We start from the raw sequence: 14,993 nt of genomic DNA, 5'->3' as shown, positions 1-14,993 counted from the left end.
CAGGTGGGACACAGTCCCTGTCCCATAGAGGGCTCACAATCTTAATCTCCATTTTACAGATGAGGAAACTGAGGCTCAAAGTGAAGGGACTTGCCCAAGGTCACACAGCAAGCGAGGGGCAGAGCCGGGATTAGATCCCAGGTCCTCTACCACCCGGACCCTTTCCACTAGCCCACGCTGCTTCTCAACTCCTGAGATCCTCAGTCTCTTGGGAGTAATTCCCCTGTGCCCTGCACCACATATGTAAGTGGAAAACACACCACCCCAAACTCCATGAGAAGAAAATGCCATACCTTTAAAGCCTCGGTCCCCCGCCAAACCTTTCAGACCGGGCAGTCCCAGATTTCCGGTTACTCCTTTATATCCTGGCATCCCTAACCTTCCTTTGAGACCAGCCATGCCTTTGAAGCCATCCATGCCAGGGGAGCCTTTGGGGCCTTAGAAAAGGAAGAGAGCCAAAGGGACAGGTTATCCAATTAGAAATGATAGCAGCAAACCAGTCTACCCATAAAACGCCAGAGCCATCCCCTACGGGTAGAACAACTTCACGGGGAGAGCTGTGTCCATACGGCTTCATTTTTACTTCATACCCTCCTCAAAGCCCTCCTTTTTAAGCTTCTGCCTCTAAAGATATAGGGAAAGGACATTAAACGAGGGTCAGGATGGAGAACAAATCAAGGGCAGAATCTAGTAACCTCTTACTTGCCCGTCCAAAAGCAGAAGGCATCTCTTAAAACAATTCTGTGTTTTTCCAGTCACTCCAATTTACTGAGTGCTTACTGGGTAGACAGCACTGTATTAAGCGCTTGGGAAAGGACAATACAACGATATAGCAGGCACATTTTCATTATATGAAGAAAGAGGCTCTCATCTCAGGATTTTGCAAGCACTAACAATAAATGATGTTGTGATCATATAAATAACCTAAAGAAGCTCCAGACCCATTCGTGACACAATTTCTGTGACATTTCCATTCTGCCCTTAGCTCTACTTGTTTATTGCCACGTAGCAATCTGGGGTTAAAATAAATCACCGAGTTCTGAACCTGTAAAGTAAGGACACGAGCTCCCTATAGAAAGGGGTTGACTTTCACCTTCTGAAAGACTGAAAGAACATGGGCAGTGGTGGCACAGAACAAGTCAAAACCCACTGTTTTCTCCCACTTGGAAGAACACTTGGGAAAACTTGGCCAACTGGGTGGGATGGGACCTAAGAGGCTGTTAGGGGAAAAAAGTGGATCTTTTGCTCAGATGTTGTAGAGTGGAGCAAAATATCCCAACTCCACTACTGATGTAATGCAAATTGGTATTGACTTATTAGATATTTAAATCAAGAGTTTAGATGTGCAGAGGGCAGGGAACGTAGCTTCCAATTTGGTTCTATTGTACTCTCCCAAATGCTTAGCATGGTGCTCCGCAGAAGACCGGACGTCCTTCCTCGGGTGAAATTTAGCCCCAGGGCCTCGTTGCTAAAACTCAGTCCTTGGCTCGGCAGGATAGAGGATCGTGAGAGGATCTTGGGATCCTGGTTAGGATCGCCCCTTGGCGGGAAGCGACCTATGTCCCCTCAGGGGCCCGCAGCCACCGCTGGTTCCCAACTTACCTTTGGATCCTGGGTTTCCTGGCATTCCGTCCATCCCTTGGAAACCAGGAGAGCCCTGCGCCCCTCTCATCCCTACAAAGCCGTTTTCACCTGGATCACCAGCCAGACCTTTCATGCCTATGGGGCCGGGGAAGCCGGGGTCACCTCTGTCACCTATGTCTCCAGGGTGACCTGCAGAATCACGAGATAATGATTAAATAGATCCCGCCTCCCCCAACACATGCAGCCACACCCACATCCATCTTCCCCTCTAGACTATAAGCTCACTATGATCAGGGAATGTGTCTCTCATATTGCTCTAGGTACTCTCCCAAGCGCTTGGGAGAGTACAATCTACAGACACAGTTCCTGCCCACGATGCCCGCCTTGGGTTCACTGCGAGATTGGACCCGGGGCTCTTAACCTCAGTTTACGTCTTGCCCCGGTGGGGACACTGGGTTGCTGAATACATACTGGATGCTGGAACTGCAAAATACCACCCCGGTGACATAGGGCACCCTCTCAATTGGAACGGAATTCAACCAGGAGGAAACTCTCCCCACAATTTAAAATGTCTGATAAAACGTCTGGAGAGCAAGATGGGGTGGGGGCACAACCTGGGGAGAGAGGGGCTTGGGGAGGGGTCCTCACCTTTGAATCCCAGAAGTCCTGGCAGGCCGGGAGGTCCTGGGTGGCCTGGAAACCCCGGGAAGCCGTGCGTTCCTGTGAGCCCAGGGGGGCCGCGCTGACCGGAAGGGCCTGGGAATCCCAGCCGACCCTTCAGACCTGGCATCCCAGGCATCCCCTGGCCACCTGTAGGGCGACATGGGGCACGATGCTTTCACGACCACGGTTGCAGGAATAACATCATGGCTTCACAGCCCTGACGCGTATCCCTCCCTCCAGGAAGTTCAGAACGCTATCCCAGTGTTATCGTACCCATCGCCAGATCCCCTCTGAAGCGGGCATTGCCCGTTACATTCATTTCTGTTTTACCGGTACGAAGTACTGAATGGCGAAGCAGTTTTGCCAAAGGAGTCGACGGCCGAGATGACAATAATAATAATAATGGTGCTATCTGTTTGGAGCTTACTGTGGGCCAAACACGGTATTAAGTGCTGGGGTAGACACAAGATAACTGGGTGGGGCTCAGTTGAAGCGGGAGGAAGAACAGGCATTTAATCCCCATTAAACAGGGGAGGCAACTAAGGCTCAGAGAACTTGCCCAAGATGGCCCAGGAGGCAAGTGGCAGAGCTGGGATTAGAGTGCAGTTCCCCTCAGGGGCTGTGTTCTGTCCACTAGGCCTTGCTGCTTCCCTGCTTGAGACGAAATTCAAACTCAGCTCTCATGTCTATCTTCCCTGTTCTGGGCCCTGGCCATTCGCCCACACGAACTTCCAGTGGAGAGATTAACAAGGGTAGGAGAAGCATTCTAAACAGACTTCAGGAAACGTCACAATTTACTGCACACCCCCCCCTTTTGGCAACACCCTGCCCCCCGTCATCCACCCCTCTCTCCAACGGCCTAATGGAAAGGACTCTTTCTAATTCTGAGGGCCTTGGGCAAGACACTGAACTTCTCTGTGCCTCAGTTTCCTCATCTGTGAAGCGGGGGTGAAAGATCTTATCTCCCTCCCTCTCAGGCTGCAAGCCCCATGTAGAACAGACACTTTGTTCGACCTTCTCAAGTTCCTTACAAAGCTTGGTACGTAAAATCCACCAGGATTATTTAATGACTTTTGCCGAAAGGCAAAGTCAAGGACCATAGGGCAGACACCTCTCTTTATCAGCAAAGGGTAACAAGTACTAAGGACCAACAGAGGGGCAAATTTACATAAAAAGTCCCTATACACAATTGGCTTTTGATGTGAATTGAGGCAGAGTTGCTTTCTTTAGAGGGAAGGAAGAAGAAAGGGGGGTTTTCCACTAGCTGGTTAGGTCAGCCAGGGGCATATGAAGAAGAAGCAGGAGAGGATTCTTTGGCTTAAACGCCAACTGTCCTCATGTCATCACTACTTTGAAACCTCATGCATTAAAGTTCTTTTTCCTCCCCCCGAGAAAGGAAGTGTCTTCAAAGATAATCAATTCCTTTGTGAAACCCCTTCTACCCCATGAAAAACACCCCTGAAAAATCTTACACACCGGCAGATCTGGACTGCCCTAAAGGACTACTTTCGACAGCATGGCACGGGCTTGGGAGTCAGAGGACATGGGTTCTAATCCCTGCTCCGCCACTTGTCTGCTGTGTGACCTTGGGCAAGTCACTTAACTTCTCAGTCCCTCCGTTACCTCATCTGTAAAATGGGGATTAAAAGTGTGAGCCTCACATGGGACAACCTGATTACGCTGTACCTACCCCAGAGTTTAGAACAGTGCTTGGCTTGTAGTAAGCGTTTATCAAGTACCATTAATCATCGAAGTACAGAAAAGGATGCTCACCTCGGAATCCCGGAGGCCCTATACTTCCTGGTTGACCTTTGAGCCCGGGAATCCCAGGTAGGCCGGAATCTCCAGGGAGGCCAGGCTGGGCCGAAAGCACTTCTCCTGGACGTCCTTTCTCTCCAGCTAGGCCGGGGTGGCCTGGGCTGCCTTTAGCCCCTGGACTTCCCTTGGGTCCAGGAAAACCGGGTGCTCCTTTCTGTCCTCTGGGCCCGATAAATCCTAAAAAAAACAACAGAGTGAGCTATGGTTCTGACACTCTCCGGAATGAATACCTGGATGCAGACTATACCGACTTGGAACGGAAGAGACCTAGGTTGGATGGGTTCTAAGAAATCTGAGTGCACCTTTCCCTCTGACAGCCTCTGGCTTTTTACCTGCAGTGTCCAGTGCTTAGTACAGTGGCCAGCCCTTAGTCCAGTGCTTGGCATGTGGTAAGCGCTCAACAAGTGCCATGATTACTATTTCGGGGGGTGGGTCAACTGGCTGACCTTTCTCCCACCCTGCTATGTCCGGCTCTTCTTGGCAACTCTCTACAATTCCCCCTCCCAAGTACCAACTTCCTCCTTTCAGTGTCAGAGCCCCAGACTGTTGTCACCATCTGCATCGTTCATTCAATCATATTTATTGAGCGCCTACTTGTGTGCAAAGCACTGCACTAACCGGTTGGGAGAGTACAATACAACCATAAACAGACACATTCCCTGCCCACAACGGGCTCACAATCTTAAGGCACCATTCCTTCATTCTGAAAATGGCTCCAGATTTCTACGTTTTTAAAGCCACGTGAATTTATTATTATTATTTTTCTGTGGCTCTTCCCAGATGCAAATCCTGAAGAAAGGTCTATGCAATCACTCAAAGCAAATTAAGCCGATTGAAAGCAGCTTCCCAAATTTGAGCAAGTCAGAGTTTGGCCTCAGTCTTCTCTGTGGAAAGAAATCTCTGAGTCCGTCATTTTGGAAAGACTCTGCAATTAATTGTTGTTTCTCTATGTGGTATTCACATCAACCAATTGGACATTCACAGGGAGTGAATGTGAGCATCATGTGTTCTGGCAGTTAGGCAATTAATTGCTAACTAGGAGCCAAATGATCTCATCATGTCATTTCCCCTGTCCTTGTAATGAGTATCTTATTGATCCCTGTGCCCTGACAGTGAGTTACTTCGCCCCAGACTTGAACTTCGATGGAATTTTTCAATAAGTGATAATTTTTAATACAAAGAGGGAAGGAAAAAAAAAGTTTTGACATGACTGCTAATGATTTTTAACTCTGATGGCTTTAAAGCCTGTAAAATGAGGGGTTTCTGCAATTATGGGACAGATGCGCTCTCCGTATTTGTAGTGTGATGTTACTGAATGTCGAGCCTGGGCATATGGACATATGGGCATGGGCATATTTGGAAAAACCTTAGGTGCCCACTCCATGGGGTGATGGGGAGAAGGCCATCAGTGGATTTCTGCGGACATCCTAAGTTTCTGACAAAGGCCAGAGAGTTTTCCATTGGGACTGAAAAGATGCAAAATGGAAGCTTTCTGTCCTGTAAGATCTTGGAAGCCTGTCTCCTTCCCAGTCCTCATCATCATCCAGAAAATTTGAGTCCTCTTTTCCAGCCTTGCTCTTAAAATGAAAACTTAGCACCTCTTGGGGGAGAGGACCAGAGGCAGTCTGCCCACATCCCATAATCAACGACGGGAGATGAGGGATAGGGTGTTTGGAATCTTTCTTTTGGAGCATCGTGTGTTAGCAGTAGCCTGCCTGCTGGCTTAGCGGGTCAACAGTGGGAGGCATGAATTAACCAACATCAATATCACAGTCTGAACGATGTGCTTCCCTTGCATGATTTGTTCAATCATGAAGTTGTATTTATTGAGTGCTTACTGTGTGCAGAGAACTGTACTAAGCACTTGGGAGAGTAAGATACAACAATAAATAGACACATTCTCTGTCCACAACGAGCTGATGCAAGAGATCATTTATCTCCCTCCTTTGGGGAAATGTTAAGGACTGATGAAGCCTAGTAATTCAGAGGGAATCTTATTTTAATGTTTTAAGAAGTTGGTGCCCTCACAATCGCCTCTTTAATTTGACTTTAACTGGTGGATTCTATTATCTGGTTTCAAATGGTAAATCAATCCAAACGAATCCTGTTTTCATTTTTGTGCCGTAAACATGATCAAAAGGTCACACCGTGACAGTATAACAATATAACAGACACATTCCCTGCCCACAACGAGCTTATGGTCTAGAATGGTAGTTTTCAGTTTTACCTGGTGGGCCTGGAATTCCTTCGCGACCTGGTTCTCCCGGGAGACCTTTGAGGCCCACGTAGCCATCGGCGCCTGTTTTTCCTGGGTGGCCTTTAATGCCCTTGGACCCTAGATGATGGCAAAACAACACAACAAATAAGATTCACGTGGGAAGACTTTAAAAGCCTATCTGCCCACCAAGGGAAGTTAATGGAATTAAATGAAGGCCAGTACAAGCCATTTAAATAAGCTCATGCTATGTGAAAATGTATATAGGAAGACTGGGAACAGGTAGCATAAATCTCAGTGGGGGTTTTTTGGACTTTCAGCATAAACACATTCTGAAAGCTGTGGCTATCTGGGAGACTAACACAAAAACACAGATCATCTCGACTTCCGCTAGGTTGGCCTCTGACAGCCCACATGCAGGTCAGGCAAGGACAGCGTGTGATGTCACAAGTGTTATATGCCTTGGCATGAGGACATTTTTATTTTATTTATTATTTTGATAGCATTTGTTAAGCGCTTACTATGTGCCAGGCACTGTTCTAAACAGCGGGGTAGATATAAGGTGATCAGGTTGGACAGGGTCCCTTTCCCACCTGAGGCTCACAGTTTCGATCCTATTCAAAGCCTCTGCCCTGCCCAAGGGAAGATGTCCACACACACTTGTGGTTTCAACAAGCCATGAACAAGCTAGCCAAAGCAACTCACGCCTATCAACGGTCCACAAAGTGCCAACCACCTCTCTTTCACAAGGAGCAGGGTGTTTTTCCATATGGAAATATTCTAAAGTTATTTGTTCAACACAGTCACATTTAGCAACTTAATACCGTCTCTTCCCCATTTTTTTTTTAAGATCCAGTGTCCCTCAGATCCTTTTTTCTTATCAAGTGTTATAAGGAGAAATGTTGTTAACCACGTTGGGATCTCCACCAGTGTTTGATAAACTGGGCGGACCGGGACAGAGTCATAACGAATTCTTTGTCTGGATATAAGAAAGTTCTTTGTTTTATTTTATGGTGAGCCACATTCCTTCTACAGCCCTGGCAAGTTTCCGGTCTCTGGCTTGTAGGGCTCACTTCCACATTGCAACTTCTTTAGCTCATTACAAAAATGTCTCCTCAGTGGAAGTGTGCTGGTTTAAGGGCAGAATGATGCCTCATAATTGTGGCAATTGTTAAGCACTTACTATGTACCTGCTCTGCCCTCAGCAAGCGCTCAGTCAATCCCTATGATTTAGACTGTGAGCCCCACGTGGGACAGGGACCGCGTCCAACCTGATTAGATTGTACCTACCCAGCGCTTAATACAGTGTTTGGCACAGAGTAAGCAGTTAACAAATACTAGTCAGTCATTCGTATTTATCGAGTGCTGACTGCGTGCAGGGCACCGTACGAAGCGATTGGGGGAGTACAATATAACGTAACAGATACATTCCCTGCCCATAATGAGCTTACAGTCTAGAAGGGAAGATAGTCTTTCATGGCCTGTCTCCTCCAGTGCCCAACCTCAAAGAAAGGAAAGACTCCCGCTCTGACTCCCTTTGTGTAAGGCTGGAATGAGAAATACCCCTTAGGAGGTGGGGTATAGGCTTCTTTCCGATGGATGAGACCTTGGGCACTTGTCAAAGTGACCATGTGACTCCGGACAAAAGTACAAGTGTTCTCACACACCTGTATTGTTCCAAAACTCAAGTTAATAGCTTGTGGGGGAGATACTTTTTTTCCCATGTATTTGTTAAGCATTTACTATGTTCCAGACACTGTATTCATCGCTGGGCAGATCAGGTTGGACAGAGCCCCTGTCCCACATGGGGCTCACAGTCTTAATCCCCATTTGACAGAGGGGGTAACTGAGGCACAGAGAAATGAAATGACTTGCCCAAGGCCATACAACAGACAAGTGGCGGAGCTAGGATTAGAACCCAGGTCCGCGCTCTAACCACACGCTGCTTCTCGCTTTCCCCCCAGCTTTTTGATTTGAATCTTAAGGTAGAAAACATAGGCAGCACCAGGATGGATTCTAGTTGAGGGAAACACCTCAGAAGCAGTGTAACTTGGAGGAAATCAGTCTGTCAATTGACGGTATTTATTGAGCACTGCAGACGTGATCCCCACCCATAACGAGTTAAGTCTAGAGGGAAGAGCTCAGGCCTGAAAGGCAGAAGACCTGGGTTTTAATCCCAGCCCCTCCACCTGTCTGCCGGGTGACCTTCAGTAAGTCACTGAACTCCCCTGGGTTTCAATTTCCGCATTTCTAAAATGGGGATTCAAGACTTATTCTCTCTCCTTCATTATATTGCAAGCCCCATGTGGGATGGGGACTATGTCCAAGCCGATTAACTTGTATCCACCCCGATCTAATTACAGTTTGGTACCTAGTAAGCGTTTAAAAATTACAATTATTAAATGAAAGCAAAAGACTGTGGTGAGAACAGCGTAGTTCCTGGTAAAACTGCTGGGTAGGAGCAGAGTTTCAACTATTTGGCTAGTGCCAAGCCAGAAGAAAATGAAAGAAAATATTCCTAAACTTGCTGCAAAACATTACCCTGAAGTCCTGGTGGTCCCGGTGGTCCTGGTGGTCCTTTAGGAGGTGTTACACAACCTGGAGAGAGAGGAAAAACAGGTTAGGGGACAAGGAATCCACAAGGAATCTCCTGGATTTTTCTGTTTCTTGTATTTCGAGAGCCAACCCGACGCAACACTATTGCTCGTGCCACAGTTAGAACAATTGAGGGAATTAATTTAGCGAGAATTTCATGGACCAAAAAAAGTTTAATTTCCTCTACTAATGGTATTAGAACACCAGTCTCGCAAAAGGCAGAACAAATAAATGTAGTCAAATGCTTCATTTTCTCATATTTGGGAATAGCTTTTAGCAACTGAATATAAGTAGGTCATCCCAAACCAGGGAGAGTTTTTCCTGAGCACTTACTGAGTGCAGAGCACTCTACTAAGGGCTTGGGAGAATACAACAGAACAACAGACACCCTCTGTCTTCTACAGACAAAGACAGACAATTTATAATTTCAAAGCGTTCTCCTGCTTCCCCTTTGCGACTTCGAATAACTCCCTGCAATTAGCTGCTCTGGGCGATGCTGACTGGAATCCTGTCTGTCTGCCTGGGTACTAGAGGCATTTAGATTTCCAAAGAGGTGTTTTGTTTATGCCTTTCTTCTGAGCAAACCACTGGTGGACAGATTACGCTTTTAAGGGAGCCTCTTTCCTAGCCTCGGGGGGGGGGGATTTATTTAGCTCTGGAGAGACATCATCATCATGATGTAGTTGTCTTATCTCTGGATGCCCTCCCTATCTGCACACAAAGCGCTTGCAGTCGGACTTTGAAAGCACTGGCAATGTCTGACCTCCCGGTGTTCCCCTCCCTGCCCGCGGGCAATCATGCCAAAGAGAGGGGTGGCTGCCAGACCGGTTGCAAAAGAACTTAGTCAGCTGGGCCCCCGAGGCCTGGACATCTGCTTTCTGCCACCCTCCTTCCTCAAACACAGGTCTAGAGGAGACCCGCTACCCAGCCCCATCCCAGATGCCTCCTGGGCACTGCGGCAGTAGCCGTGGGTTTTCGGGGTCAATCAATCAGTCGTATTTATTGAGCACTTGATATGTGCAGAGCGCTATACTGAGCGCTTGGGAGAGTACACTATAACGGAATTGGTAGACATTCCCTGTCCACAGCGTCCCCCAATCGGGGGAGACAGACACTTTTCATCACCTAGCCGTTTAAGTACTCAGTATTGATTGGGTTGTAGTGGGAGAGGAGGTCCTTTTGGCAAATTCTTTTAGTATCACTCTCTCCAGCTAGATTGCCAGCTCTTAGAGGGCAATTCTAATTACAGTGCACTATCCGTCTAGGACAGTGCTCTGCATTCAGCAGGGGCTCAAGAGATGCTATCGGATGACGGACTGACTGGCCGAACAGAAGTGTCAGCTCTAACCCCACAGCAGCCAGGCCGGGGGAGCCCTGAAAGACTTCAAAGACTAAAGCCAACCCTGGCTGGGATAAGCAGGGGACACTGGAAATCGTCCATGCTGCTCATGTGACGCCGAGGCAAGGGAATGCCTACTAAATGCTTGAGTTAGGGCTTGTTAGGGAACATCTGGCAAGTTAAACCCTCTTTTCCTCCCATTTCCCTCTGCTCCTCCCCCTCTCCCTTCCCATTCCCTCAGCACTGTACTCGTCTTGCTCAACTGTATATATTTTCATTACCCTATTTATTTTGTTAATGAATTGTACATCGCCTTGATTCTACTTATTTGCTATTGTTTTAATGAGATGTTCATCCCTTTGATTCTATTTATTGCTATTGTTCTTGTCTGTCCATCTCCCCCGATTAGACCATAAGCCCGTCAAAGGGCAGGGACTGTCCCTATCTGTTACCGATTTGTTCATTCCAAGCGCTTAGTACAGTGCTCTACACATAGTAAGCGCTCAATAAATACTATTGAATGAATGAATGAAAGTGCTGGGAGAAGAGTAGCGAAGCCTGGTGGAAAGAGCCTGAGGCCTGGGAGTCGGGACACCTGGGTTCTAATCCCAGTTCTGCGGCCTGTCTGCTGCCTGACCTTGGGCAAGTCGCTTCACTTCTCAGGGCCTCAGTTTCCTCATCTGTGAAACGGGGATTGAATCCCACTCCCTACTACCTAGTCTGTGAGTCTCCTATGGGGCAGGGACCGCCGCCAACCCAATTATCTTGCTTCTAACCTGGCGGAAATCGGCTTTAGGTTAATTCTGTTTCCTTTAGCGTACCTGGCCAGATTCCCTCTTGCCCGTCACCGATGGGCTTCTTCACTCCGTCCTCACAGTCTGTCAGGGAGAGACACGCAAGGAGAACAGAAGACGTTTAGCGATGGAAGCCTTATCTGTCCCGTCTCCCTCTCTGCCCACTCAGCTGGTCATCCAGCATTATTGGATGCAGGAGGTCTACGGTGCTGGAAACGCTCTCCCAAGCCGGGGGGAGGGCGGACTCACGGCGGGACTCCCAGAGGAGATGGCTTCGGGCCTTGGCCAAGGGACGCTACAGACGGACGGACGGACAGACCGAGAGGAACCGCTAGTCATCTCAGGCCAAGCAATGCACCCAGGCTGTGTGGAAACTTGGATTTCACGGCTGCTCTAATGCAGCCTGCCTTGTTGGCTATGCAAGGGCGGAGTAGGCAGGGATGCAAATGTTTTTAAGTAGGCGCCCGGAGCCTCTGAGGAAGGAAGGGAGGAGATTTTTCCGTACCTGTTCGGCCTGGTAGGCCCGGAGGTCCTCGGGGCCCAGGGTGGCCGGGACTCCCCCAGTATCCGGAGTGTCCGGGCGAACCGCGAGCACCTTTGGGGCCGGGAAAGCCAAATCCTGGTGGACCTACAATTCCTGGGAAGCCCTTTGGCCCGAGCTCTCCCTGGAGGCCTGTGTCCCCGGATAGACCTTTGACTCCGTCAGCACCCTATGGCAAAGGGGACATTTACCTTTTGTATCGTCACATGTAACCGGTAGCCCCAGGATGCTTTTGACCCCCGCACCCTGCCCCTCTACGTTCGGAAATACAAACTAAACACGGTCTCACGAGAAAGAGCACGGGCCGGGGAGTCAGAGGATGCGGGTACTGTTCTCGGCTCTGCCACATGTCTGCTGTGTGACTTCGGGCAAGTCACTTCACTAGGCCTCAATTCCCTCATCTATAAAATGGGGATTAAGACTGTGAGTCCCTGTATCCAACCCGACTATCTTGTATCTGCCCCAGTGCTTAGAATGGTGCTTGGTATAAAGTAAGTCCTTAACAAATACCACTGTTTTTATTGTTATTATTATTATTATTATACTGTTCTGTGCACCAGGCTAGAAGTGATACAGGACAGCCAATCAATCAGTAAGATTTATAGATTATGTAGTGTGTACAGAGCCCTGTACTAAGCATGTGGGAGGAGCACAACAAAGTAAGAGGATGCAATCCCAAGAGTTTATGGTCTAATGGAGTGGGTTGGGGTGGGGTTAGGGGAGACAGAGACAGATCATAAACTAGTAAGTCAAGAGGAGGAAGAAGAAAAGAGGGATATGTGAGGAAGTGCTTATGCAATAGGATGTAGGCATACATTATAAAAGAGGATCTGAAAACAAGAGGGTTTTGGTGGTTAGTTGTTTTTTTTTTTTAAATGGTATTTGTTAAGCATGTGCTCTGAATCAGGCACTGTTTTAAGTGTAGGGTAGATACAAGGTAAATAGGTTGGACACAGGAGAAAGAACAGGGAATGAGGGGCACTTTCAAAGCCTGGAATCATGGGAAGGAAGCTGGAGAGAACACGGCGCTTCAGTGATCATCGGTCAATGGTATCGATTGAGCACTTACTGGGTGCAGAGCCCTCTACTAAGTGTGGGAGAGTATACTACGCATTCCCCACCCACAATGAGCATACAGGCTAGAGGGAAAGGCGGTGGAGATCTCTAGAGAGAAAGCACACAGCAATGGGGAGAAATGGGATCAAACACATTTAGCTCCCTCCCTGTCCCTGGCAGTGAGGTAAAAGGGGAAATCGCAATATTTCTCCTGGGAAAAACTCTGGCTCCAAAATCCATTTAAGAAAACTCAATTTTCTCTCATTCCAAACTACATCACCCCCGGATGCCTCGTTCCTAAACTTCCCATTTAGGCGCTTTTGCCTTGACCTGGGTCACGGGTTCCAAAAATGGGTTACGAAGCCGCTGATTTTAGCCCTTCTAGGTTTATTTGTCGAAGCACATTTCCCCGTCCCCGGTCGGTCTGGCGACCACACCACCGCTACCCTCTGCTGCCTCATCAGCACTGAGGGATGGGTGATTTATGGGAGGAGAAAAGTGGGCAAGGGGCCTCCAGGTCCCGTGCTCTAAACTGCTTCCTAAGCGGATACTTAGGTGGTGGATACTTACAAGTGGCCCTGGAATTCCCAGTACACCTTCCCGTCCGTCTTGGCCTGGTGGCCCATCGGCCCCCCTGGGCCCGGAGTTGCCAGGAATGCCCTGGTCACCCGGGGCACCTAAAAAGGGATTTTCAGTGTGAGGTTGTGCTTTTTCTTAAGGGGGAAGAGGGCTATATTCCCGCAACGCCCACATGAGAAGTTGCTTTACCTTTTGTTGTCACTGTTTGGAGATCTCCTTTCTCCCCTTTAAGTCCTATCTCCCCTTCATTACCCTGGGACCCCTGTGGAAAGACACAGTTTAATTCCGTTTGGCATAACGATTGAAGGGTTAAACAGGGGGTAGGCACCACGTTACATCATGGACATCATCCAATCAGCAGCAGCAACAAAATTCATTCGTTGACTCATTCGATCGTATTTATCGAGCGCTTATCGTATGCAAAGCACTGTACTAAGCACTTAAGACAGTACAATAATAACAACAGACACATTCTCTGCCCATGATGAGCTCACAGTCTAGAAAGGGAGACAGACATTTATGTAAATAAATAGATAAATAAATGGCAGATATATACATATGTACTGTGGGGATGGGAGGGAGGATAATGAAGGAGCAAGTAAAAGTGGCACGGGAGGCAGTGGGAGAAGAGGAGAGGAGGACTTAGGGAAGGCTTAGTGTGGGCTGAGCACTGTTCTAAGCACTTGGGAGAGTCCACCTTCCCAGTTAGAAGCTGCTCTCTGAAAGCGTGTGGAAAGCAGGTCTCTCACCTTGAGTCCCTGCTGACCAGGAGTGCCGTACTGGCCGGGATCTCCGCTGTCCCCTTTTCTCCCGGGCTCCCCTTGGTCTCCTGGAATTCCGGGTGGCCCCTGAAACCCAGGTAACCCTTCCCCGTCTTCATCCAAGCACTTGCATTCTCCGGGCTCTCCTATAGCGCAAAGGGGCGGAGGAAGGAGGAGGTACAGATCAGAAAAATCATCCCTAGTACTACTGAAGCCCTCGAGACGGTAAGCGCCATGTGGATGAGCAATGTGTCTGTTTGTTGTTGTACTGTACTCTACCAAGCGCTCATTACAGTGCTTTGCACACGGTAGGCGCTTAATCGGTATCACTGAATGACTGGATGAGTTATGGGCCAAGCATTGCATTGGGTACTAGGGTGTCTGATAAATAGCCATCAGATCAGACACTGTCCTGATCTGACATGGGGCTCAAATTGGAAAGGGCGGGGGGAACTTACTTCCCATTTCACAGATTAGGAAACTGAGGAAGAGAGAAGTTAAGTGCTTTGACCAAGGTCAGATTTTCTCTCTTCATTATTATAATTGTCATTAATGATATTAATAAATAATAACACTTTTATTAAGCGCTTGTGTGTTAAGCACTGTTCTAAGCGCTGAGATTAAATACAAGCCAATCGGTTGGACACAGTCCCTATCCCACCTGGGCTCACAGTCCTAATCTCCATTTCACAGATGACGTAACTGAGGTTCAGAGAAGTGAAGTGACTTGCCCAAGGTCACAGAGCAGACAAGTGGCGGAGCTGGGATTAGAACCCATGACCTTCTGACTTGCTCAAGGTCACAGAGCAGACAAGTGGCGGAGCCAGGATTAGAACCCATGACCTTCTGATTCCCAGGCCCGTGCTCTATCCCTTATGTCATTCTGTTCCTACTATTTATTATGCAAGTGGCAGAGCGGGGATTAGAACCCAGTCTAATCCCATCTCTGTGCTCTTTCTTTAATGGTATTTATTAAGTGCTTACTATGTGCCAGGCATTGCACTAAGCACTGAGGTAGAGACATGAGATGGAGAAAGTGTCCAACTCT

The 14,993-nt window shown here is 48.2% G+C and overlaps 1 protein-coding gene across 1 annotated transcript in view; it reads right to left on the bottom strand.

Annotated features, from left to right (window-relative positions):
• COL4A2 (collagen type IV alpha 2 chain) overlaps positions 1-14,993 on the bottom strand; it is a 146,855-nt gene that overhangs the window by 17,646 nt on the left and 114,216 nt on the right. The window contains exons 22-32 of the mRNA XM_029048046.1: positions 13,934-14,091; positions 13,374-13,446; positions 13,176-13,282; positions 11,514-11,718; positions 11,036-11,092; positions 8,822-8,878; positions 6,293-6,400; positions 4,021-4,242; positions 2,233-2,394; positions 1,603-1,773; positions 294-437 (exon numbers count right to left, since the gene is read on the bottom strand). Of these exons, the coding sequence (XP_028903879.1) occupies positions 294-437; positions 1,603-1,773; positions 2,233-2,394; positions 4,021-4,242; positions 6,293-6,400; positions 8,822-8,878; positions 11,036-11,092; positions 11,514-11,718; positions 13,176-13,282; positions 13,374-13,446; positions 13,934-14,091 (1,464 nt within the window). The remainder of the gene's footprint in view (positions 1-293; positions 438-1,602; positions 1,774-2,232; positions 2,395-4,020; positions 4,243-6,292; positions 6,401-8,821; positions 8,879-11,035; positions 11,093-11,513; positions 11,719-13,175; positions 13,283-13,373; positions 13,447-13,933; positions 14,092-14,993) is intronic.

This window comes from Ornithorhynchus anatinus, chromosome 20 (genome assembly GCF_004115215.2).
Source record: "Ornithorhynchus anatinus isolate Pmale09 chromosome 20, mOrnAna1.pri.v4, whole genome shotgun sequence".
Lineage (NCBI taxonomy): Eukaryota > Metazoa > Chordata > Mammalia > Monotremata > Ornithorhynchidae > Ornithorhynchus > Ornithorhynchus anatinus.
This window is presented reverse-complemented; position numbering and strand designations above follow the sequence as displayed.